The following is a 27,134-nucleotide window of genomic DNA, read 5'->3' on the forward strand; positions in this document are numbered from 1 at the left end:
TTTCTGTACTCTTATCCGTGTCGTTATTATAAACAACCACAGTTAGTAGAAAAGTTGTGAATCATCGACAGCAGATGAAATGAAAAAAAAAAAAAAAAAAAAAAAACTAATGATACTGAAGTCAGCCAATACCCAAAAAGTTTTTAATTTTTTTTAAAATGATACATTAAATTAAAAAAAAATGTTTTCAAAGAATCTTTTTATTTTTATTTTACTATTTTTCATTTTCTATATATTGTTAGAACTTATTAAAAAACAAAGTTCCAAAAGGACACTCTTAAGTTCTGTCTAGAAACATTTTTGGATAATTAAAAATAGAGATAAAGCAAAATTAAATTAAATTAAAAAAAAAAGTTATAATTTGTATTAATCTTAACTTTCATGAATTACAATAATTAATGTTTCCATAAAAAAAAGTCTAGAATTTTTTTTGACCATTCTACAGTACATTTTATTTTTCAGGACTTGGAGATTTGTTTACTTTACAATTGACAGTATTAAGATTACTTGAGGATTTATTGACATGATCAACTTGTTCAAGAGCAAATGAATCAAAATCTTGTTTTATATTTTCAGGTTTCTTGAAATTTTTTGGTTCAGTGACATTTTCTACTCGTTCACTACATGAATCAGATGAGTCATCATCCGTTAATAATTTGATTTTACTTAAAGCTTCAAGACCAATCAATCGTTTTTTTGTTGATTCAACCCGAAGTTTATCTTCCTCATTCTTATTCTCAGCAATAATGTTCCATAATGATTTTTTATTGTCAATGGTTTCTTTCGTGTGTGTACTATTGTCATCAACGAGCTTAGTTTGTTGACATTTTAATTTACTCTTCCAAGTATCCCATTTCTGTTCGGGCGTTTGGGTTTTTACTGTACTATCAACTTCAATATGTTTACTAATATTTTTAGTACATGTGTTATCTTGTTTATCGTCTCCGATATCATCATCATCTAATAAATTCTGTATTTTTTCCTCTTCTTCCACGTCCGGCGGTTTCTTTTTTTGAATTGATAATTTTTTTGCAGTGATTGCTAATAATTCCGTTGATTCACTTTTTTTAGGTGATTTTATTTGTGGATTTTTTGTTCGACGAGTCAGTTTTGGCGGCGATACCTTAAAGTAACTCGTCAAAGGTTTTATTTGTGCATGGTGATACAAGAAATCATAGAAATAAAAATGATTAGGTGCAGATTGACGTCCGTATTCTCGGAGTATAGCAAACAGTCGAGCTAAAGAAATAAATTAATTAAAAACAAAAACAAAGCCAAAAATTTATATACATATACAAGTAATGAAAGTAAAGAATACTTACAAACGCTGATATTGTGGTTGATAAGATGCCAGTACATTTTAGAAATACAATCTCGTAATGGTTTATCTCCGAATGTAAAGTAAACAATTGCTCGCTGACTTACCGCTGCCGCCATTAATTGAATTAAAACTTTAAGTTGTGGATTTCCTCCAAATTCACCACATCCCCAATTGCCAGTTGCTATTGCAGATAAATTTCTCTGAGGCATTCCAACAGAAGAAAATCCTACATATGCCTATAGACAAAATTATTTTAATCATTATCGTATCAATGTTGAGTATTTTAATGTGTTGACATAATTTAATATTTTTTTTTTTTTTATAATTGTTCCAGTGTATAGCCGCATGTACGATCTTTTACACTTTTTTGCCTTTACATCGCAACTGCTTCCTTTCTTTATCTGCTTTTCATTGTGCGGCTGTGGCCCGACTTGTGCTTATACTGTACTGTACCATTACGGTGATACTCTATCCTCCACATTGGCTGTGGGGGTATAGGGGCGAGGGAAACCACAGAGAAAACCATTGCCAGTACAGTTCGGTTTGGGTGAGGCTCTAGTGATTAGTAAAATTCCCATTTTACCGATCACTAGATCTTCATCCCGCGCCTAACGCCCAGAGACCTCCGATCGAGCTCAACGCGTGGCTAAGCGGTCACCCAGCCAAGTTGTGACCATGTTCGGTGCTGCTTAACTTCGGTGATCGCCCGAGCCACACGAGAACCGATCGGCTGTCTCTACCGCGACACAATTAAATATTTTTTCACAATACGTGCTCCGAAAGTTTAAATTCCTACCCTGTTTAGAGACAAAATTAGCGCATGCACCATTTTTTCAAAAATTTAAACTTTCAGGTACAGATATGGTGGAAAATCGTAAACACATCACAGAGGAAGGTATCCTAATAGCCACCTTGCTCAGCAAGTTCTGCGAAAAATTTTCGGCCAACTTAACGAAAAGTTTCTGGCAAACCTTGGCTGGATAATACTTGCATGCAAGTTGATGCAAATCTACTGCCGTCATCTGAATGTAATTTGACAGAGAAACTTGGCGTCAATTTTAAGTGAAACTTTCAATGAACTTAACGTCATCATCTGACAGTAACACTTGAAGTTAAATTGAATTCAAGTTTCAGACAATCTACTGTCGACTTAACCGCAACTGTTTACTCTCCAACATTTACTATTAAGTTGGCTTCAGAATACGGCCGTAGCTTGAAGTTGACTTGCGGATATGGTGGCTATCAGGGTAGGACGTCCCAATCCGCGTGTTCACCTTCGGCTCGGGTAGGCGATTATACACACGGATTAAAAGCTCCTACTTTCCTACCGAGGTGTGTTATATACTATTATTTATAAGCACCTTGTTTAATTCACGAATAATATTTCTTCCATGAAATTGTTCGTCTGCTTGTGAGAAATATAAAGCATCTATGGCAACAACTGTAGTTTTACGTCTTCCACTGCTGTCACGTGGAGTTTCATCAACAAAATTACCAGCCCATTTAAAACTATAACTATATCCTACGTAATTACTGTATCTTTCAACTCCAGTGATAATCAGCGCTTCAGTATCATCTAGTTCTTCTGTTACCAGCATAGTTACCAAGAGCTCAGGACAAATGACAAAACGAATTTCTTCTTGGACGCAACCCCAATGCAATACTCCTCCTCCAACGTATCTATTCAATTCAGAATATTATTAAATTGTTGAATAAAATAACAAGTTATTATAATAACTACTAACTTATTAGCAAAATCAACTTGAAGGAGTCCGACCCCGTCAGTTTCGATGGTCCCTTTACTAGTAATATGCAATGGAGGCAATGGACAGTTCGCTTTATCCCATTTTGGACAATTATCTTTTGAAATAAAACGTCTTTTAATTGTGATGGTACCTTCTGGAGCTACTCTATGGATAAACCACCAATATCATGAATAATTTAATCATATATTTATAGATAATTGGAATAAAAATTATTTTTACGCACCAGAAGCTGTAACTCTTCGAAAATAATGAAGTAGACACTTTAGTTTTTCAGTTACTGTACTTGGTTTTTCTCCTGGGTAAGCTGAAAATAATCTAAACATATAAATTATTGATTCCTATAGTTATGTATATCAAGTACCAATGTCTTTTAATTAAATAATGTACCCATTGAAGTTAATAAACGGATAAGTTGCGTATTCCGTATTGGACTCTACTGAATTACGACATGGAAATGTACAAAAAAATGCATTAGCAAGTAATGAGGCAACTTGGAGTTGACTAAGACTGATTGAATTATTTGAATGCTGTTTTAGCAAAGGAATAGGACCAGTTATAAGTGTTGGTAATTGAAGAGCCAGTTGTACCATCTCAGGAAACAGTTTATTGAAAAACGTTTCAGTAGATTCTTTATCCATCAGCTGAATAATATATATTTTTATTACTATAAGTTAGAATGTAATTAATTAATTATTGATTTTATTATTTTTTTATTACATACGTCTTCAAAAAAGTAATGTAAGGCATTGAAATTCCATTTTCGAGCGTATTGACTATTGTAAGATAAAATAGCAGCTTCTAATTGTAGGCTAGATACCAAACTTTGTAATAATGCTTCCTGAATTACCTCCCATCTTACGCGGAAATCACATTTGTTATCATCCTAACGTAAAAAATTAGTCAAATTTATAAATGGATATACTGTAAAAAATTTTCGGAGTGAACGCGGATCAAATCCGGAGTGATTGCGAAGCAGATGTTTATTTATTTAATGCCCTTGGAGAGAAATTCTCTCCGAAGGGGAGTTTTTTAATCTTAGAAATCCGAGTTGGAGTGAACGCGGATCGAAATAAAATCCAGATCCTTCGAAATCACTTTACGGAAATGACAAACTCCCTATTTACTTCATTTGCGGAGTGATCTTTTGTAAAAACTCCGAAACTCTGAGTAACGGAATGGATTCAGATCAAAATAAATTCCGTTATCACTCCGAATTTACTCGCGATTTTTTCCAATGTATGCATTTAAAATTTAAATATTTATTTTTACTTAAGTAATTACTTTTTTGACGGGATAAAGAGATTGTGGCGAGTGCGGCAGTCGCACATAATCTGCACACCATTTATCAACTGGCTGAGATGGATATGGGTTTGGTTGCCCTCTGTTAGGAATTGGCAACTAGAATAAAAATTAAAGAAATTTATTGTTTCAAAATTCTAATGAATAATTAATTCAAATATAAATGTTATATATTTGATATCTACTTGGAATAATACTTTGTGATGTTCAGATGGACGGATCGGAGGCTGCTGTTGATAACCAAAAGGTCCTAGACCTTTATAAATTTCATCCATACTTACTCCCTTCCATTCTGGGGTGTCATCAGCCCATTGCGGTTCGTTCAATTCAGCAAGACAAGCTTTAAAAAAAAAACAGTTATATTAAAGTTAATAAAAATGCGTAGTTATTGATATAAATTAATAAAATCATACTAACATTCACCCGTGTCTGATGGTCCTGAATCCTGCACTTCACAATCAAAAAATATATCTGATGACATTGGTTCGTTGATGTCCTCATCAAGAGGAGCAACAGATGATGTTGATTCTGCCATTATTTATATTAAGGATTTATTTCAGTTACATTCTAAGGCACAATAAGTCGATGGTTAAAGTTAATATATTAATCTAATCATATTAAAGTAATCAATTATTGTACAATTTAAATAATTATATTATTAAAATAATTTAGAAGTAGCCATCGCAGATTTTTATTGATAATGAAAATAAATATTTACGTATTTATATAAAGTCCTCCCAGAGAGTAAGTCGACGTCGATTTTCCTAGAGGATTAGCTCTAGGTAACAAGCAACTTGCCACGCCTCCTCGAGTGCAATATCGAGACGATCTTCCTATGGGATTTTATAGTATACTTGACTGTTTAGATTTTATTAATGAAAATGAACTAATCGGTTTAAGAGAAATAGAAAATCGGAAAAAGAGGGTTTCCTAAACGTAACACGGTTTAGAAATCACGCGGGCCAGCAAGAAAGTTACATTAACTTCTCAAGCGTCAAAGGCTGCCGCACTTTGGTGTTCGTTGTTCTTATCACCTCCGTTCGCAGTTCTGGAGGGAATAATTTAGAAAACGTAATTGGATGAATTTAGAATACAGTCAAGTGTAATTCCCTGATTGGAGGAACTCGTACGAAAAAAGTATATATCCGGGAAATTGAATATAAGTCTCATATATGCGGTATATATTCAGATTTGCCGGATACACTTTTTCCTTACGGGAAACGTTGACGACGTGCAACGAGGCGTTGGTCGAAGTTGCTGTCTTTCAAATTGTTAACGCTGCACTTTGCAGCGAGTGCGGCAAAGAGGCCTCTTTAGTATATACGACAAACCGAACACAACAATACTTATGATAAATTACAAATTTAAGTAAATATAAGACTTCATTAATAACTGAATAATACAAATTCACATGTGATATTCAAATATTTAAACGTAATACAAATATGAAAACTGTTTCTATATTAATGAGTAGAGTTATTTCCGATAGGGAAAAAATTACGGGCTACTCTTCATAAAAATACACAGTGTCATCTTCAAATGGGTCTGAACTTGAAAAATAAATTTTTCTCAGGACTTTTGGGGTTTCTTTTACTAGAGGACGTCATAATAAACAAAAAACGATGATATTGTGATGGGTTATTTCCAATAAGAGCCAAGTTACGAGCCCTTCTACACAGAAATTTATGACAGCATATCCTCCCAGGCCAGGCGCGGAGGAATAACTCAATAATAAAATTTTTCTCAAGACTTATCCAGATTTCTCCCACTCGAGGACATCATAATGAACAAAAAACGTTCATATTGTGTCGAGTTTTTCCCAACAGAAAAAAAGTTACAGGCCACTCTTCATAAAAAATACACAGGCAGTATCATCCTCATTCATTCACATGTGGGCCTGAACTCGAAAAATAAATTTTTTTATATGAATAACCAAAATCTATAAATATAAATTGTATTTGTATTTCAGTTAATAATTATTACAAAAAATTTCAGTAGAAAATTTGCTTTAACATATTAATTAACACATTTTATTCTAATACAATTAAATCACTTATAACCACAAACTATTTTTCAATTATAACTATTTTGACTTTTTGTGATTATAAATAAGATGTCAATTTACTAATTTATCATAATCTTTGTTTCTTGTGACTGAAATATTTATAATTTCAGATCATACTTTCTATTTATTATGCACTGATTAATATTAGTAATAAATAAATGAATTTTTTATAAATAATGCATGAAGAATAATAAACTTATAGGTGAAAAAAATTATAAAAACTTGAGTTAAATTAAATGACTGATAGTATTTTATGATAGGTGATAAAAAAAATATAGCAAAATTTGAATTTTATCAAAGACATGCGCGCTTCAGATAAGCGCCAGAGTAAACTATAATTCAACGTCATCCTGAAAAATAAAAAAATGATTTATTAGTTACATAATAGATGTGTGGAAGTTTATATTATTGAATGACACTTACAAAATCGAAGATGTACTGAATTAGTTGTTCTATTTCTTCATAGTGAATTAAACAAATCATTATCACGATTATGAAGAAAGTAATAGTACCAAATATTTTCGTATTGAAAAAAGAAATACAGGAAAGGTTACTAACTTCTTCAATAGAACTAGATTTATCATACGGCAATAGAGCAGAGTTATTGTCAACAGTAACGTTCATTTTAGATGCATAGAACGCGTTGGATTGCAATAACGATTCATGACTACCTTGAGCATTTATTTGACCATTTTTCATTACATATATTTCATCACAACGACTAAGATACTAATTAATGTAAAATATAAATAACGTTAATAAATAAAATATAATTCAATTGATAAATGAAAAATTTATGAATACTTACCATTGGATTTTGTGTAATGAAAATAACAATTTTATCTTCTAAAGCTCCTTTAATTGAAGTTTCAAATATGGTTTGTCCAGTAGTGCTATCGATTGAATTCAATATATCGTCTAAGAAATAAATGTCTCTAAAAAAAATAAAATATAATAGTTGATTAAAATAATTTCAAATAATTGTTTGCTTTTAAAAAAAAAAAAAAATTGTAAAAGATCAATTACTTATTTGCGTAAAACGCTCTTGCAAGAGCAAGTTTTTCTTTTTGTGCATCAGTCAATTGTAAGCTTGTTTTTCCAACTACTGTTTTATCACCATTTGGAAATGATTTTAAATCTTCCCTTAAACAACTTAATGCAATTGCTGCGTGATAACGTTGAGCATCGTATCCATTGGTACAAATAATATTTTTTCTAATAACAAAATCTGAAGTTGGGATTTGATTGTTGACAAACACACATTTATTAATCCATGAGGCTCTTTCAGGAGACAAACGTAACTGGACTAAAGCAGATTTAATTATATTCTTGTCAGTCTGATCTGAGTTATCAAATATTCCAATCACCTTAGATTTTTGTGCTTTAGAAATAATTACATTTAAACTTTCAATGCATCTCAAGATTAAATTCAACGATTCATCTTCATCGAGTGGTTTTTCATCTGACAAAGCATTCCTACAATGAGAAAATAATTAAAAAATTCTGTAATTAACAATCAAAATTACATTTATACAGTAATAAATTACATACTTTTTTTGATCATCAGTTTTTAATTCGAATGTAAATTTTTTAGTTCCCTCGTTAGTTTTTGGTTGACCAAAAATAAAATCAAAAGTCTTGGCCGGCACATTTTCTCCTGAATTCAAAGGAAGATCAGTTGTTGATGGTGATGGAGAAGTGCTGTTATTAGAAGAACTGTCACTATTGTTAGTCAGTAAATTTATTTCTTTATCTGTACTTGAACTTTTAGTTGTACATTTACTTGTTGGTATTTTGAATCTTGTGGCATATCTGATTTTTCTAGCATCGTGATTTGAAAAAGTTGATACATCACCTTCGGATGATGATAATCTGTTCTTTTTTGGTGGAATTTTTAACTCATTTGAAGAAGCATATTTTATATCTTCAGTTTTAAGTGATGTTAGATTTAATTTATCTGGTAATTTTTTTGTATCACCATTTTGTAAATTAACCGATTGTTCTGCATTGTCGAACACATTTTCATTTTTATTATTTGAATTAACTACCGTACTAATGGCTTTTGAAGAATTTAAATTATTCAATGGTGCACTTGAACACAGATTCATAATGGATTCTAAACAAAAAAAAAATTTATTAAATAAAATAAAATGATATAAGTCGATGTCAATAAATATTTTAATCATTCAACAGCCGCCATGTAAAACAAAGTATTGAAGCCACACGAGGTTTGTTTCATCAATTTGTGAATAATCACTAAATAAAGTTTTGTTTAACTGTAGGATAATAATTATTGTTGAAAACAATAAACAAGGTAAGAACAATAATAAAATGTATTAATTATTAATAAAAGTAATTGTAGAAAACTTACCTTTGATTTAAAACTTATAGCGTCCTGAATGTGCGTATCAGTAATTTTGCTCACATTGAAGATGTATAAGAATTTATTATTTGAATATACTGTTAAAGGATGTCTGAGTCATCGGTCTGTAATTTGGTTGTTTATGTTCGACTTTAATGAACGTATTGAATTAAATATTTTTAAAAGTATATATAAGTGTACGATGTAACAAGATACCCTATAGTAGCAATGACAGTCTGTCTATAGTAGAAGTATATGTATATATGTATGTATTTATTTTGTACTTCGCTTGACCGAGATTGCTGCTAGAAAATAAGCCCAACTAAATAATCAACACTCAGCGATGAATACTTACTGATATGATGAATGAATCATCAGTAGCGCTGATCGTCGTTTTGTATTTTTTTTTGCTAGTCAAATTACCTCGAGTTTCTCTCATAAATGGGCTTTAATAAAATTGTCAAGTGTCCAAACTGTAGTGTCATTTCCTCAAAGTTTTGTTTTTTATTCATTAATTACCAGGAATTTTTTTTTTCGATTTTGCAATTAAAGCTCTCATAAAAAATTCAGTTGTCTACAGAAACGGTCCTTAAGTTCATTCTTATGCAGCTGATTTAAAACAAAGTTACAAAGATGCAAAGTGACGAAGAACAAAATTCTTGGAAATTTTTTTTTTTTTTTCGGTTTTTTGCAAAATTTAACTGTAATTGAAATTTGGAACTCAAGTTTATTGTATACAGGCTCTATAAGTCCATAATTCTCTAATTTTACAAACAAAAATAAAAAGAAAAAAAAACTTTTTTCACATGTTTATTTACGAAATCCAAAAAGAAATTTTTTTCTTATGTATTTTAAATAGTAAAAGAGAACCTCCCCCCTTGCACCAGCTCAGTTTTTGAGATATTGAGCTCAAATTTTAGGAGGGATTTCTTTGTTTATTTAAGTATTTTCTGATGTACTTATATTTAATAATAATAAAAAAAAAAAAAAAAAAAAAAAAAAAAAAAATTCTGATATGGTCTCTTCCATGAATGCACCCCATCTGTACATAATTTGTACCTTGTCAATAATTAGGTCCTTTACCTTAATAATAATTTGAATGAAAAGTTTGTTAAATAAAAACAAGGAAATATTTGAGAACTTTTATTAAAAAATAAGGCATTTTCATATTTTTTATCGAAAAAATATTTCAGTATAAAGTAAATGTGTATTATAAACATTAAATTTTTCTATTGGTGTAGTATAACAAATATATTATATTAAAGTATCAAAAACAATGTTTTAAAGTATTTCTAGACAAAACGATTACAACTATTGCAAAATTATGTCGAATTCTACAGTTATAATAAAATTATAATTTATTACAAGGTAAGTATTAAAATTATTAATGTTTCAAGTATTCATAAGTTATATATTATATTATTTTTCTTCAGAAAATCTCGAAGTCATGTTCGGTTTCATCCTTATCAACATCAGTAATTTCCAGTTGTTTTGTTTCAACACTCTCGACTTGAATTTGTTGATCAATTTTTTCTTCGTCCAGCTGATCATTTTGAGCTTTATTTTGTTGACTTGATTCTTCTGCTTCATTATTATCAACTTCATTTGATAATTGCATTTTCGGTTCATTAATTTCAACCTGATCTTTATTTTTTTCTTTTTCAATATTAATTATTTGAATTGGTTGAGATATTTCTGTCAATTCAATAGTTTCAGTACTATCTGATTTATTATTATCAAAATGATTTTCTATAATAGCTTCTTGTATTTCATCCTTGTCATTTTTGTATGTTCCTGTTTCAATACTATTATCTTCAGTTTGCTGGCTTGATTCATTTACTTTTGAATTGTCTTGAGTTTTTTGAGTGACCAAACTTTGTGGATTTTCATTTTGATTCGATAATTGATCATGAATATCGTTATTATCAGTTACATTGTTATCTGCATCAGCATTTTTGACGAATGAGGCATAAAATTTATTTGTAGTCATCAAATAATGATGAGTGTTTTCTTCAACGATGTTTCCTTTGTTTAGTATGTAAATTATGTCACAACGACGAAGGTACTGATACAATAAAATAAAACATGATTAATATCAATATTGATCAACATGATCAATAACAATGTTGATAAACAAAATATTAAAATACTTACAGAAAATTGATTATCAATCAAAATAACAATTTTTTCTTTGAGAGCACCAGCAATTAAACTTTCAAATATAAATCGCGCGTCTTTAGTATCGATCTTGTTAAATGCATTGTTGAAAATATATATATCTCTGCAAAAAGAAAATGTTTTATAAAATGTTAATCATAAATATATATAAATAATATAAATATCTTACTTGTTAGCGTAAAACACTCTAGCGAGTGCAATTTTTTGCTTTTGTGCGTCTGATAAATTAACACCATCATCGCCAATTTTCGTTAAATCACCAAGTACCAGTGAGTCAATATCTTTTTTCAAACAACACAACGCGATCGCGGCATAGTATCGTTGAGCTCTGAATGGTTTACCATCTAAAATATTGTCTTTAACGGTAGCTTTTAAAACCGAAGATGATTCACTAACAAATGCGCACTTGTCATTAGACATAAATCTTGGATTTGCGATGCGTATTTGAATCAATGCAGACTTCAAAATATTACTTTTAGCGGTTTCAAAATTTTCACATACTCCAATCAACTTTGATTTTTGAGCTCTATAAATAATCATATTTAATGACTGGATACAATTAATTGTTGAGGAAACCAACTCATCGTCACTAAGTTCTTGTTTTTCAACTGCTTCATTGCTAAAGTAAAAATAATTTGGTTACTGCTAGATACAATTAATTTTATATTATTAATAAATTTTTTTAATCTTACTTAGTTTTTTGCTTGGATAATATATGTGAATAATTAAAAGGCCACACAGCACGGGCCTCAGAATGGTCATTTGATGTTGACGGGGGTGAAAAATTTAATTGAAGCTTTGTTGGTGATGATATGCTGTGTGATGTTGAAGAAACTGGTTTCCAAGTATCTGATAAAACTTTTGAATTGAATGGGTTTGATTTCTTAATATTAGAAGGATGTATATCAGTCCACCAATGAGATCGTTGACTAAATGGTATAGGTGTGAAAACAGAAGGATTCGTTGTCGGTCCTGGGAAACTGATCGAACTTGATATCTTAGGTTTGTAAGTGAAAAAATCAGCAGATACTTTAGCGTTCGTAATTAAATTTGTTGTTGAAGTCTCAGAAATACGAGGAGTGGTTGTTGATTGTTTGAATAAACTAGGATAATGAAGAGGATTAGTTTTTGCAGGTGTTTCTTTATCAAAAGAAGATGATGACGGATTAAAAGTAGAAGAAGTAATAGTTGGTGTGTGATACCAACAACTATGGTTTGATGATGTAAGATTAGAGTTAGAAGGATTAGTTTCTGGGGTAGATATTTTATTTGAAGATGGCTGTGATGGAGGCAAAGTAAAAAAATTAGGAGTTGACGGTGTAATCCCTTTATAGGTTGATGAGCTAAAGAAATTGTGTTTATTTGTTAAAGAATTAGTTGATTTGGGTTTTTTTTCAGTAGATAATGATTTTAAAGAATTAAAATCAGATGTAGTAAGGACCCATCTATTATCACTACTACTACTACTATTACTAGAACTAGTAGTAGTAGATGGTGTAAAAAGGTTGTGATTAGAATCGGTGGTTGGTTTAAAAGTAAATGAGTGGTTTAGTGGAATAGGATTGACAGTAGAATTAGAAACTGTGGTTGATGTTTCATTAGAAGTTGATGTTGTAGGATTAAAAAATGATGGAGTAGTCGTTGGTGTTGAAAATGAATCACTACTAGGTGGAATAAAATTAAATGTGGAAAAACTGGTTTCTTTGGCTGGTGGTGTGGCGAAAATCGATGTTGTAGGTTTAAAAAATGATGGGGTAGTAACTGGTGTTGTAAAAAAATTATTATTATTAGGAGGAGTCAAATTAAATGTGGAAGAACTGGTTTCTTTGACTGGTGGTGGGGCGAAAATCGATGTTGTAGGTTTAAAAAATGATGGAGTAGTAACTGGTGTGGTAAAAAAATTACTATTAGGAGGAGTTAAATTAAATGTGGAAGAACTTGTCTCTTTGGCTGATGGTGCAGTGAAAATTGATGATGTAGGATTAAAAATAACTGAGCTAGTGGTTGTTTTTGAAACACCATTATGGTTAAATGGCATAACAAATGTGTACTGTTCTTTACGGTTATTACAGGTGGAAGGAAAATTAGGATGAGAAAAATCAGTTTTCGGTGGTTGGGTCGCGAAACAGCTCTGATTAGATGTAAAAGGATTATAAGTAAATGAAGGGGTAACTTTGATGGCAGCAGATGGGAAACTATTAGATTTTGGTGTTGGATAAAATTTATTATTTGCTGATGTTTCATTAGCAACGAAAGTCGATGGACCAGTAGCTGTTGTTGCTGGAGTATTCTTGGAAGTTGATGACGTTGGGTTAGAAGAAGTTTGGTCAATTTTCAATACCAGTTTACGTAAATTACTGATTAATTCTTCAACAAAATCCTTAATTACATTCAGCTGATTATTTTCGCAAATATCATCCGTATCAGTTTGCTTAGAATTTGAAATCTTTAGAGATGCATTTGAAATAGCACCAACATGATTCCAAAGTTTTGGTGCTTTATAATCTTCTAAATGCAATTCTTCAAACGATTTATCGTTATATTTATCCATCATCGTCACAGCCATATACTGTGCTGTTACATTAAACGTACAACCATTTCTTATTATATTATCAACTCCAGTGGATGGTTTGTAATCATTCTCTTCTGAAAAGTTTAAATTATAGTTAATAATCAACATTATAAAATCTACAAATTAAGTTAATTGTTTTCAAAATATTTCAATGCAAAGTATATTTGCTTTAATGAATAAATAAAATTATGTGTACATACTAAATATGTCGTTCATTTTCAAGAGTATCAAGATCAGTAAGTTTTACTCTTTTAATTTTTCTATAAAATTATTGTACTCAATATTGATCCTTATCTTTGGTAACAATATTATTTAATTCCAGATTTTAATAATAATATAATGGTTCAATGGAGACGATACCTTGAAAATAAAAATAACAATCCAAAGTTTTATTACATAAAAAATAGAATGTGGCTATAAATTTTTTTTTTTTTAGTATAAAATAGAAAAAAGATAAATTATTAATTTTCCTATAATATTTTAAAACTTGACTATACAAACTGATGACGCATTTTGATGAAATATTTTCAGTCTTTATCAGTCATTAATCTTGATATATTTCGTCACCATACGCAACAATACATTTCAAGACCATAATATTTATATTACACATTTTTTAAATAAATTTAACATGTCGGTAATTAATTATTGATTGTTTAATTGAATACAAAATTCCGACAAACTTCATATTTACCATAATCTCGTCTAAATAATATGACGTGGACTAACTATATATACTAACACATCAAAACATATTTATAAAAAGTAGGTTATTATTTTAGTTATAAATCTTATTATATATAATAATTTAAAACAAGAACTTATCATTAAATTGTTAATGGAATAATGATTTTATTTTATATTGTAGTGATTTCAAATAATTTACCTGAAGAATAATTTTTTTTCACTTTTTTAGTACATAAATATAGGCAGATGTAAACAATAACAAACTCGTCTGAACGAGTCTCATGTGTGTTTACATCAGCGCCTCGTTGAATTTTCGAATGGTCTACTTGGTCTACTTTGTTGTGACGTGTGTGCTATTCAATTATCTGACTCAACTCTCGTAAATGACGTCAGAAATTTTGAAAGGACCCATAGCTTACAACATGTAACGCAATCAAAATAAATTACGGGTATTCCCAGACAATGTCCCCCATTTTTTAAAAATATTCAATGATTTTCAACTGTCACAACAGTACTGAAATATGAATAATTAATTAAAAAATAATTGAACTTGAAAAATCAAAAAAAAAATTTGTAAAAGATTAAATGACATAATTTATTTTCAAAATGTATACACCCTGATTAAACAACTGAATTCGATCGAATTAAACAGAATTAAATTTTTAATTCTATTTAATTCAAATAAATTCTGTTAATTCGGTACCTAACTTAAAAATGAATTCTGTCTAAATCGGCAGGAAAACCAGAATTTGTCCAAATTAAAACGAATTTAAACAATTCTATTCGGTTTAATTCTGATTAATTCGAAAATAATTCTCCAATTTCTGGTTCTGAATCCGAATTGAACTGAATTAAAACGAATTTGAAATTTTCAAATCGGTTTTATTCTGTTTAATTCAAATTCAAATTTTCAATTCAGTTGAATTCTGTTTTGCAGAATTCGACAGAATATAACAGAATCGAAATTTTTAATTCGGTCGAATTCAGTTGTTTAATCAGGGCAAAGATACTTTTATCGCACTGTAACAATGGAAATTTTTTTGTATACGTTTCATTAATTACAATAAAGAATTAAATGTCAAAAAATAGAGCAGTGGCCACAAATGTTACTTTCCTGTTTAAAAAATCTCATTGAATCCAATAGATTCTTATAAATTCCCATAGAGATTTTATAAAAATGAATTTCCATGAGAAGTGCTATAGTTATAGAAGTATAGGGCCTTATACATACAGCTATAAGAATCTATCGGATTTTCTAAGCAGGGTTCTACCCTAGATTTGAAAAAAATTACTTATAATTTTTATCAATTACCCAAGTAGCACAGAGACGTCTTTAAGATGTCATAAAGATATCTTTGAAAAGGACAAGACTCATTTTTTTTGTCTCAAAGTCAAGTTTTTTTATATAAATAAGATGTACTGATGTTGGTCATAGGAGCCATAGAAAATTTTTATCATTTTTCCTGTCTTAAAAAAGACATTTCAATTAAAAAATCGTTGAGATTATTTATTTGACACGTATTTGTAATTTACTTTTGGTCGTCATTTGTGTCAAGTCTTTTAACCAGATATTTTTTTAGTGACATTAATTTCTGATCGCTTTATCAATATTTTGGTGCCTTAATGATATTAAAAATGTCAAAAAAACAGCCTAATACCATGTCTTATAGATGTCACAAAGTAAAGTGTTCTACTTTCAAAGGAGTCACACGAAGTTTGGTAAATTTTAGCCTACACAATTTGAAAATTCGAATTTTAGAATTGACATGAAATTTGATTAACAAATTTTGTTTAATAACTGCAAGTAATTTTTTTAAAATCTATATTTCAATGAAATTGGAAGTAAGTTGTCCTTTTTTTTAAATTAATTAATAAAATTTTAATACCGTTATGCCAGTTGAGTCATTGAATACTTTTTAAAAGTGAGGAGTATTGTCTAAGAATGTCCTTCTTACCCTAATATTGAAATAGGTTTTCTTTTTTACAATTATTTTTTAACTAAAATTTTCAAATCCCTACGAATAAAAAAACAAATAAAATTGACAACTATATATTCAAAAATTTTTTAGTATATATTTTTCAGTATATTAACATTCAGTTTGTACAAAATATAAACTTGTATGCAGTTCTTTAATTATGATATATAATTGTATAACAATAAAATATATTTTGATTATAACATATAATTGAATCACATTAATATAAAAATTAATAATTATTATTTTTTTTATCAGCTGCAGCGATCATTTTTGAAAACTCTGAGTCTGGGTTATCTAGTAATTTACTAGGAGTATCAAACTCAAGGATTTTACCATTTTCCATCACAAGAATTCTATCACAAGATAAGACGTTTTGTAATCTATGAGCAATTATCATTATTGTGCAATCAGAAAACTCTTCTTGTATTGTAGTTTGAACAATAGACTCGGTTATAGGATCCACAGAAGCTGTAGCCTCGTCCAAAATAATAATTTTATTTTTACGTAAAAGAACACGCGCTAAGCAGAGTAATTGCCGTTCACCCATACTCATATTTGATCCACCAGAATCAACAAATGCATTTAATTGTCCTGGCATTGTTATAACTTTATTTTTTAATTTTGTTTTTTCGAGAGCTGACCAAATTTCTTCATCGGTTTTAACTTTCCACGGGTCCAAATTGTATCTTATTGACCCATTAAATATTATTGGATCTTGGGGTATTATTGATAGTTTACTTCTCAGTTTATTTAAACTTATTGTCGTCACATCACTTCCATCTATTTTTATACAACCATCTGATAGTTCGACTAGTCTAAATAATGCAGTAATAAGGGAACTTTTTCCTGAACCAGTTCGGCCAACGATTCCTGCATAACAATAAAAAATAGTATGTTACATAACTAGGTAGGAAAGTAGGACATTTCAAGTCACGTGTATAGTTGCCTACCCGAGTCGAAGACGAACACGCGGATCGAAAAGTCCTACCTTCCTCCGGGGTGTGTAATGCAATTTTTCACCAGACCTGCACCTGAAAGTTTCAATTTTTGCCTCTGTGGGAAGAATGGCGCATGTGCTAATTTTTATAATTTGTTTTCTTCATACATAAGAGAAAAGTCCGACTTTTTTCCCTCTAAACAGGACAGGAATTTAAACTTTCAACGCAGGTATGGTAAACAAACATGAGCAATTACTTTATTGTAATTGTTTGTAAATTAATTAAACTTACCTAATTTTTCGCCAGCTACTGCATTAAATGATATATTATTTAGTATGATCGGAGTATTTTTTCGATATCTTAATGCAACATTTCGAAATTCGACGGCTCCGTTCTGCGGCCAATCATAAGGTTTTAATGACGTCGATATTTTCGTATATTCATCTTCACTTTTCAAAGTCTGAAAAAAAGTTAGTGGTGATTATTAATTACTAATCATTGAACGTATGCATAATGTAGTTTTGACGAAAAAATTAACTTACTCTTAAATAAAAACCCATTCTCTCAACGCTGATAAATTTAAGTTCCGTAATGGATAATAATCTTATTGTATACTGTAAAAATCCTGTCATTTGACCGCAAAAAGATAACGCAAGCCCTGCCATTGCGGGCGATATATTACCTTTTAATAAAACTACTGTAAATCCAGTACATACATACGCAATGATAGTTAAAATGTCAAATCTTATTGCAGCCCAACGGAGTAAAACAGATGACAAGAATTCACACGTACCATTAAGATCAATATACTCATAAAATCTATGGAAAAAATTATCTGTATAACTATTTAATTATTATTTTATATATTTTTTTATTCAATTACTATCATACTTGTCAATAAATTGTGATTCTTTTTTAAAAGCATGAATCGTATCGAGTCCTTGGAGAGTAGCTGTTGCAAAACTAAAAATCGGTGACTTGGATGTATTTTCATGACGTTGTAAATCTCTTAAAGTTTTTCTAAAATTATTTATTAAAAATTATTATATTTATTTAAATATTCTATATAATAAAAAATTGATTGTTTGTATTTTTATATTTATTTATACCTAAATAATTTAGAAACAAAATAAAATAAAATACTCAAAAGTATAAACGGTATAGTCAAATACGGAAGTATTACACAAACCATCAATACATTTAATACACCATGAAAAATACTATTCAAAGAATTTTCAATATTTATTGGTAACTGACCATCCACTAAAAAAAATTACATATTAATATGTCATAATTATATAAAAAAAATTCATACTATTTATTAAAACTTACATTCACCGATATCACGACTAAATATATTTTGCAATCGCCCTTTTGGTGTTGTTTCAAAAAATTGCATCGTCGTACTCATTATTTTTTTAAATAATTTGTTGTGCAATGTTGTAGATGCTATTAACGCAACGCGAGTTAATACAAATCCGCGAAGAAGACTTGACCCTAAAATAGCTAAAATACATGCTGCGTAAACAGCTTGATAATATCCTATATCAGGATTATCAATAATATTATTTGATACAACTGTTTCATTGCCAACAGTAATTGTCTGCCCCTAAATATAATTTAAAATATTTATTTAAAAAGTTAAGTGACCCAGTACCCGATCAGGGAACTAGGACTCGATCTCTCATATATTTGTATACCTATATTTACTAAATTTTACTAAATAGGTATAAATATATGTCGGGTGGTGAGCAGGTAGTTCGGCAGTACCCTTAGTCCTTCCATAATTATCACTATTATTGGTACTCATTTCTATTTAATTATAAAAATATCAGGTAAACAACAAAACAATTATCGTCACACAAAAATACTCTCAAGGTGATTGTTAACAAATAATCAAAGTATTACAATATATTGTATACTATATAAGACGAATATTACAGCTAACAAAATACGCATGACAGTAAAGTTAGACTTGAGAACGAATACACGGTCAGCAGGATAACGTGATACGTTCTCGAGTCGTCCTCAACCAGAAGTGAGTACTTTATAATTGCATTCTGTATTCTTACTCTCAAAACTTTCTGTCTTTACCTAAAAGACCCAAAAGCGAATTACCTTATTCTATATGGGATTCTTTACTATCCTCTAACCGTGGCTACGTTTGGTGAGCAAATGCCACTCCAAGCCTAAGCCTACCGTCATTAAATATTTTACAAGCAACTTACAAACTTTCCCAATCCGATTAAGTTGTAAAAAATATTATTGTTTAGAATTTTTACTAAAATACGAACTAAATGTAGTTGGGACTTCCCAATGTCCCCAGGAAAACCCAGTTATGCATTTATCTCCGACATATACAAATACATGAAGTGATCGAGTACTAGTTTCCTTATCGGGTACTAGGTCTATAACTACATTAAATAAATAGGATACAGAATATTATTTTTACTTACTCCACTACCAGCTTTAATCCAAGTAGCTAACCACCAACTGCTGAATAATATACAACTTGTATTTAATAAAACGTTGATTAACACAATAACAGCTATAAGAGAACCTCCCATCGCACCGATATAAAGAAGATACGTATGTTTTTTTATTGATCCTGTTTCCATGTACTCTGGCTCAATAAGAGTACCATCTATAAATAATTCTGCTTATTAATAAGACGTTCGAATAGTGACGTATTTTTTTTTAAATATTCACCAATTGTTTCTTCATCTTCCTCTTTCTGTTGATCTCTCCCCTCATTTTGACTGTCTTGTTTGAGAGTCAAGGTGTTGGAATTATCATACATTTTTGACAATTTATCGTGAATTTCTTTGCTGCAAAAAAAATTATGATATGAAGATATCGTTATAAGATTAATGAATAAATAAATATATGATTTAGTACTTATTATTAAAAATCGAGTTTGTCATTATCGATTTATCACTTTTAACCATTGAAGCATACTCTTTACCAGCTTGCATCAGTGATACGTGGTCACCTTGTTCAACAATTCGTCCATTACTCATCATATATATTTGATCACAACGACTAAGATACTATGAGCCGTAAAAAATAATTTTAGATAACAGCAATCAATAATTAATTAATATTTAAAAAAAAAAAATAATTAAGACTAACTGGAATTTGATGAGTAACGAGTATAACACATTTATCTTTTAAAGCTCTTTGAATTAAATTTTCAAATATATACCATCCTACATTAATGTCTACTGCACTCAGTGGATCATCCAGGAAGTAAATGTCTCTACAACAAAAATAATATTAAAAATTTTTGTTTAAAATAAAAGTGATTCAAAGTATGAAAGAAATCATCAGCATACTGATTAGCATAATAAGCACGGGCGAGTGCTACTCTTTGTTTTTGTCCACCTGACAAATTAACACCTCTCTCACCGATTTCCGTTTCATCGGCAGCAGGAAGAGAGTCAATGTCTTCTTGCAAACAGCATACGTCTATTGCTGTGTAATAACGATGTGAATCAAATTTGTGGCCAAATAAAATGTTATCTCTAAAAGTTGCATTTTGAATCCAGGCTTGCTGGCTAACGTAAGCGCAACTGCCGTCCCTTGATATTTTTCCATTGGTTATACGTATTTGACCTAGAGCAGCTCTTAGAAGACTACTTTTACCACTTCCGACATGACCACAAATACCAATTAATTTTGATTTAGCAGCTTCAAAATTAATGTCACTTAAAATTTCAATACGTTTTGGCATCAAGAACTCCAGTTCATTTTTCTCCAAGTCATCTTTGTTTAGTTTTCGCTTTCTGTTAAGCAAAATAAATAACTTATCAAAATAAATAATTTAAATAAATAAATAAATTTATAAATTTTACTTTTTTTTCTCTGCAGACTTTAGATTGCAAGAATCAACGTCACAAACAAACGTTCCATTCATAATAGATAACGCTTGACTTTTGACAATGGGCTTTTGAATGAAGCTATTGTTTTCTTCCATACTCATTACACTCTGTTAAAAAAATTAAAATTATCATAATAATTTTAATAAAAATATAAATAAAATTTAATATACTGTAAAAAATTAGTGGAATGAACGCGGAGTAAATCCGAAGTGAATGCGAAGCGGATGACTGCTTATTTATTTAATCCCCTCGGCGTGAGTATGGATTTAAATAAAATTCAGATCTCTCTGAAATCACTCCGCTGAAAAAACCAATTCTCTATTTACTCCTTATGCTGAGTGATTTTTTTAAAATTCCGGAACTCCGAGCGATGGCGTGAATTCGGATTTAAATAAAATTCGTAATCCCTCTGAGTTCACTCCCAATTCTTTACGTGTATTGTAGAGAAATATAATTTTATTTTAAATAAAATAGTTTAAGAAAGCTACAGTTAAAAGCGTGATGAATGATTATGGTTAAACATTTAAAGCTGTTGTAGACAAATTACCACAATTTAATAGAAACAAATAGCGACTTAATGGATACTAATAACTTTGGGTAGATGATTAAATTTTTTTATAAATGATATATTTGTTTTTTAATTTTTTTGACATCACCTTTTGCAAATGAGTAGAGTATGAAGCTTTAGTTGTGGAAACTTGCAAAACTGCTGGTACTTCAACAAAAAAAGCAACTTGAAAAATCAATTTATATTCATGCTTTCGCGTTACATTTTTTTCTGAGCAAGAAAATTATTATTTTATTCTACACTGTAAAAAATCACCGGGGTAAGTCCAAGCGGTGTAGGTGTTAAAATCGGCGGTGTTAAATTTCAACACCGAAAGCGGTGTAAAAATAACGCCGCCGCCGGTATAAATATTCTGTACCGGTGTTAAAATATTTTACTTTGTGAATATTTTTACTTACTCGATCACTATACTTGTTAATAAATGATATTTTTCATTAATTTTCATAAAGAACTGACATTTTTTGTGTTTTATAATCTTTAAAGTTAATATTCCAAGCGGTCGCAACTTACCCCGCTTTTACACCGGCATTACTCCGCTTTTACACCTGTTACCCCGCTTTTACACCGATATTACTCCGTTTTTACACCGGTTACCCTGCTTTTACTCCGATTTTACACTGGTTATCCCGATTTAACACCGGTAATTTTAACATCGGTGAATTACTCCTCCTATACCGGTGTAATTTTATTTTAACACCGGGCGGAGTTAAAATGAGTCCATTTTTAACACCGCTCTTTTTACAGTGTATGAATTATAAATTTAAATAAAATTTTATTTATTTAAAAATACTGATGATGTTTAGTTATTAAATTGTATGAGTATCTAAATAATAAGCACCTTTATCCTAGCGAAAGATACTCTTGTATTAACGACTGTTGTTATAGCCACTTCAAAAAATGAAATCATATGGCGGGTCTGCGAATTTAACAGTAATACAAATGGGAATACCTGAAAATAAACTCTAATGTTATAAATATTCAATAATTAGTAATATTTTAGTGTCCTCTGAAAAAATGAATAAATTATGCGTATCATAAAACTGCAGGTGCCCTATTTAATATATCACTCGACCTAGTTATTATAATTATTTTTATAGAACGTTAAATTTAATGGGTGATTAAATTTACTAATGAAATAGTTAAATTTACACACAATGAATCACTGCCTGTAAGCAAGCAATAAATAATTAAAATAATGTTCTAATAAAATAAAGAACCTTAATTCTTTCAAAAGAAATTTTAGCCTCGATGATTTGTTTAGGACCATCTCGTAGTACTGCAAGACAAATCTTCATTTGATTTATATAAATAGATAAAATTGGAAAAACCTGTAATTTACATTACGAATAAAATATAACATTTTTATAAATGACAGTCCATATATATTTTTTTCTCACGAATATCAGTGGAATTAATTAGGAATTGCAATTTTATATCTACCGAAATTGTCGTAGAACTTTATCTCTGTTCACTTAACAATTTTTTAAAATTATAATACATTTTTAGAAGTAGGGTGAATGAGTCAGTACACGAACGTTTAATCAGTAAATGAACGGTCGTATTTTTTAATATTTTAATGTAGAGAAGGATGCAGCAAAATTAAGAATTTAAATTCTAAAAGTTCTCAATCAAAGAGCAATGAAGTATTTTCTTTATGTAATTGTGAATAAAATTTAAATAGTGGAGGTAAAAATTAAATAATGTTCATTTACTGGTCGTATCCATTCACTGAATCGATCACTTTATTTATTAGAATATGCAAGAGAATAAATAATAAAGTAAATACATTACCTGCGCAGCACTTAAACTATATCCCCCAGCAACATGAACTAAGAAACTAATTATTGCTGCAATAATTGGAATCGTAACAGTCAAAGATGAACCATAGCTTCGAGTTATACACATTTTCGCAAGCCAGGATTTTTCTTTGTTTCGTAGTTCTATAGAGAAATTTATTATCTATTTTTTTAATAAACGAAACACTTTACTTAATTAACAATAAATAAAATATTACCTAGGAGATTCAAACTAAAAGGATCCTCCCACGCATACATTTTAATTAATTTAATACAATTGAAAATTTCATTAGCTGCAGAGACTCTCTGATCAGACATGATAATACTTCGTTTTCTAAAGTAGCCATTGAGACGAGAAATTAAATACTGGAGGAATAAAATGTAAATATTAATTAATAATATACTTGTCTCTTATAATATTGTCTCGTATATATTTATGAAAGGATAATTATTAATACCTGTAATGGATAGAAACAAAAGAAAAATAAAAATCCTGAAAGAGCAAGAGGACTCAAAACGAATAGAATATAAATAATTATTAAAATTGTTATAATAGGACCAGCAATTATCATTGGAGTATAAATGCAGAGATCGTATACAGCTTGGCTATCATTAGACATCATATTGATTAACTGTAAGTAAAGTTAAACATTAATCAATAAAAAAATATCTATATTAGACTGTGCCAAATAAAATCAATATTTTTTTTTCGGCCCTATACGAAAATTTTGGATGTAACAAAAAATTTAGCCAACAAATAGAATCCTCTATCGCTCTTAAGCTTAAATTCAAATTTATGGTAAATTTCTCGTTTTTTTTACTTTTCCAGTCAAACTATCAGTCTTATCGGAAAATGTCATAGGTCATTTCTTGTAGATCATTTTTTTTGCAATCAAAATTCGATTTTTAACAATTTTTAAATTTCACAGCTCAAAAATTACAAGTTTTACAAATTAATCATTTGGGAAAAAAACTGAAGTTTTCTTAAAGAAGTAACTATTACTATGCGACGGTTAGATTTATCAAAAAATTATAAGAGAACTTTTTTGTAGAGCGTAAGATTCTCTACAATACTACGTTATGGTCATTTCAATTTATCGATCCGTTAACGAGATATAAAATTTCAAAGTTTAAAAAAATTTTTCTCTTGTTATTTAAATGAGAAATTTTATTTAAGCGAGCCCGCGTTTTGTGATTGAGTTGGAGGATCTAATTTGGTATCCAATTTTTTTTATGTTACCTTCAACGTAATTATATAAGACCAAAAAAAAATATCAATTAAAAAAAAAAAAAAACAGACGTACTTTGCCAGAATTTTGATTACTTAAATTACTTGTTTTTATAAGTTTTCTGTACATTACACTTATAAATGCTGACTTCATTCTTAAACCAGTTCTGTAACATGCGCTCCAGCCCCAGCTAAAAAATGTTACTCTCAATAAATCTGAGATCATCAGTAAAAATATCCACATTATTCCAGTGTATACTGATCCCTCTGGCGACTCTATGTGTTCTAATAATTTTCTCATTACTATCGCCTATTAAAAAAAAAAAACAACAATAACAATAACAATTGTGACAATTAACACCTAAAAATAAATATCTGGTTGTCCAAAAATAAATTATTACAGGCCCAAGAAAACCCAGAATAGCAGAAGAACCAAACATAAGTGAAGCCATAAATATTCTAGTACGAATAAATTTCCAAGCTGCTCGAGAAAATGAAGCTCCTGTTAAACTATTTCTCATAACTTCATCATTCCACAAAGCTTCTAGTCTAAAAAAAATAGTGTTAATAATGAGATATTTAAAAAAATTAATATATATACACTAATCACCAAGTAAACTAATAGTAATTAGAACAATAAAAGATTAAATTATAAAGTTAAGATAAAAGAGAATTTAAAAAAAATTAAACTGATTACCTCTTTGCGTTGAGATCAGCTGTATCATGTGGCGAAGGCTTTGGCAAATCATCTAGGGTAATCCCTTGACGATTTGAAATCAATAAATATCTAGTTATCCATGAAAAGGATATAGTTGAAAAAAATCCGGCCTTGTCAATTGGCATTTCGCCATCAGAACTAATGAAAGGAAATGCAAATTAACGATAATGAAATTCGAAAAAATTAATTAATTAATTAATTAATAAAATATAATACGTACGTTTTACCCAAACGAATTGGAATAAGATTTTTAAGAGCCGAGTTGTACCGAGATAATTTTCGGCTTTTCCTGTACTCATGTTTAAACATTTCAGTTCCTCTCTCGTATCCAAAAGAATCGATATCAACTGTAGACCTCGTGATAAAATTAGTGTTGTTAAATTTTAGTAACTACTACAACTACACACCTACATCTACTGATGATTGTTAACTTTTAAATCAAATGATAAAAAGGAAGGAGAGAAATGGAAGAATTGAAAAATAGATTTGGAATTTTAATTAGTAGATAAAGTATAATATTAAATTCAAATGACCGCCAAAAATAAGTGACGTAAATGATAATGAAAACATATCTTATCACTATCTTTTTATACAAAGGAAAAGCGTTTCATAATTTACAACAACATGTATATAAATTTTTCCCAGTCTATCCAAAAAAATAAAATATATTTGTATAGATATATAATCTCTTACCTTTTCGATGGAGTAAATGACTCGTCCTTGACTCCAATTTCGTCAATTATCATTTTATTGCAGGTTTATTGCTTCTACTTCTACCAAGTGGCATTGAACCGAACTCGAGTAAAATAACCAGATAGAAGATTATTTTTTTCTCTTCAATCCAAGTGACAGTTGGATTTTCTGTTTGACATATTCATTATATTGTGTAAATTTATGTCATTCATCAATCTGTTTACTTTTATACATTAAACCAACAACACATTTTATATTTCCAAGTTTATTAATTTCGATTGTGACAGTAAATATAATAAATTTTTTTATTTAAAGTCGTATTGAAATAAGATAAGTATACTTACGGTTAGTTACAATCAAATGGATACTGCTAGGATGATTGGAGTTTTCATTTCGCTGCTTATCGTTGTCTACTCTTATCACGATTATTGTCGTTTAAATTTTAAATCCTATTAAAATATATAAGTTTTAGCTAATATAATAATTCTTATCATTCTATGAGTATTATTAAAATAATATTGTTATCGTTAAACGTTTCATTTAGAGATGGGCAACGTATTTTATTTCATGTGTGATCAAACTGCTGACTAAAGTTACTTATGTATTAAAATAAAAAGTATTCAGGTTGTTTTCTATTGGTTTATAAACCATATAATTCCCCTTCTATATATTAACATAATCATTGTTGTTTATCAGTTCAGTTTTTCCTGTCTTGTATGAAGGTCAATCGTCATTAATATACAGTAATACTCTTATAATAAATTAACAATTAATATATATTTCTACAATTATAATAATCAATAAGATAATGAAGAAGTATTAAATTTTAAGACAATTGTTATTAAGTTTTTCTATATTTTTTATTATCACGTTCTTTTAATTATACAATAAGCAAAATTATATATAACTTCATTATGTATATATATATATAAATTCAAATGCTATTGACGAAAAAATATCGGCAATTGATGAATGGACTAGTTTGTCAAATTATTTATCGTTTATTTTATTTTGTATAAAATATAATTTTAAATTTACTCAGTGAGTAATTAGCGCACTTGATAAAAAATTAACTATTACTTT

The 27,134-nt window shown here is 29.4% G+C and overlaps 4 protein-coding genes across 12 annotated transcripts; all 4 read right to left on the reverse strand.

Moving 5' to 3' along the window:
* Nucleotides 1-244: 244 nt before the first annotated feature.
* Nucleotides 245-4,951, reverse strand: LOC130675435 (poly(ADP-ribose) glycohydrolase-like). The gene is made up of 10 exons (XM_057481130.1): nt 4,804-4,951; nt 4,572-4,726; nt 4,369-4,485; nt 3,809-3,970; nt 3,475-3,728; nt 3,311-3,402; nt 3,067-3,226; nt 2,683-3,001; nt 1,323-1,557; nt 245-1,239 (listed from the first exon to the last, which is right to left on the reverse strand). Exons 1-10 carry the CDS (start codon nt 4,919-4,921, stop codon nt 452-454), a joined length of 2,400 nt encoding a protein of 799 aa, XP_057337113.1. The 5' UTR covers nt 4,922-4,951; the 3' UTR covers nt 245-451.
* Nucleotides 4,952-6,499: 1,548 nt separating this feature from the next.
* LOC130675437 (ATP-binding cassette sub-family C member 5-like) lies at nt 6,500-9,134 on the reverse strand. Its single transcript, XM_057481131.1, has 6 exons — nt 8,823-9,134; nt 8,003-8,567; nt 7,478-7,927; nt 7,260-7,386; nt 6,875-7,180; nt 6,500-6,801 (listed from the first exon to the last, which is right to left on the reverse strand). The coding sequence occupies exons 2-6, from the start codon at nt 8,557-8,559 to the stop codon at nt 6,784-6,786; spliced, it is 1,458 nt and encodes a 485-aa protein (XP_057337114.1). The 5' UTR covers nt 8,560-8,567; nt 8,823-9,134; the 3' UTR covers nt 6,500-6,783.
* An 815-nt stretch (nt 9,135-9,949) lies between these two features.
* On the reverse strand, nt 9,950-14,604 carry LOC130676288 (uncharacterized). Of its 3 annotated transcripts, none has more exons than XM_057482435.1 (6): nt 14,450-14,604; nt 13,764-13,923; nt 11,684-13,637; nt 11,161-11,610; nt 10,968-11,094; nt 9,950-10,878 (listed from the first exon to the last, which is right to left on the reverse strand). In XM_057482435.1, the coding sequence occupies exons 2-6, from the start codon at nt 13,777-13,779 to the stop codon at nt 10,243-10,245; spliced, it is 3,183 nt and encodes a 1,060-aa protein (XP_057338418.1). In that variant the 5' UTR covers nt 13,780-13,923; nt 14,450-14,604; the 3' UTR covers nt 9,950-10,242. The 3 variants fall into 3 exon arrangements, with proteins under 3 accessions (XP_057338418.1, XP_057338420.1, XP_057338419.1); XM_057482437.1 differs by lacking the exon at nt 14,450-14,604 and adding an exon at nt 14,258-14,279; XM_057482436.1 differs by lacking the exon at nt 14,450-14,604 and adding an exon at nt 14,065-14,200.
* Nucleotides 14,605-16,325: 1,721 nt separating this feature from the next.
* On the reverse strand, nt 16,326-26,652 carry LOC130676287 (ATP-binding cassette sub-family C member 5-like). Of its 7 annotated transcripts, XR_008991406.1 has the most exons (24): nt 26,396-26,652; nt 26,052-26,219; nt 25,579-25,713; nt 25,338-25,496; nt 25,042-25,189; nt 24,717-24,950; nt 23,871-24,044; nt 23,631-23,778; nt 23,408-23,556; nt 22,834-22,944; nt 22,455-22,565; nt 21,022-21,155; nt 20,503-20,952; nt 20,300-20,426; nt 20,066-20,217; nt 19,877-19,995; nt 19,624-19,811; nt 18,500-18,776; nt 18,277-18,430; nt 18,059-18,187; nt 17,710-17,986; nt 17,459-17,627; nt 17,180-17,362; nt 16,959-17,099 (listed from the first exon to the last, which is right to left on the reverse strand). XR_008991406.1 is itself a non-coding variant. In XM_057482429.1 (23 exons), exons 2-23 carry the CDS (start codon nt 26,102-26,104, stop codon nt 16,459-16,461), a joined length of 4,239 nt encoding a protein of 1,412 aa, XP_057338412.1. In that variant the 5' UTR covers nt 26,105-26,219; nt 26,396-26,650; the 3' UTR covers nt 16,326-16,458. The 7 variants fall into 7 exon arrangements, 6 of the variants coding, with proteins under 6 accessions (XP_057338412.1, XP_057338415.1, XP_057338414.1 ...); XM_057482429.1 differs by lacking the exon at nt 17,180-17,362 and having other exon boundaries at nt 16,326-17,099; nt 26,396-26,650; XM_057482432.1 differs by lacking the exons at nt 17,180-17,362; nt 22,834-22,944 and having other exon boundaries at nt 16,326-17,099; nt 26,396-26,650.
* Between the last annotated feature and the right edge of the window lie 482 nt (nt 26,653-27,134).

The sequence above is a fragment of the Microplitis mediator genome, chromosome 10 (assembly GCF_029852145.1).
Source record: "Microplitis mediator isolate UGA2020A chromosome 10, iyMicMedi2.1, whole genome shotgun sequence".
NCBI classification, from domain to species: domain Eukaryota; kingdom Metazoa; phylum Arthropoda; class Insecta; order Hymenoptera; family Braconidae; genus Microplitis; species Microplitis mediator.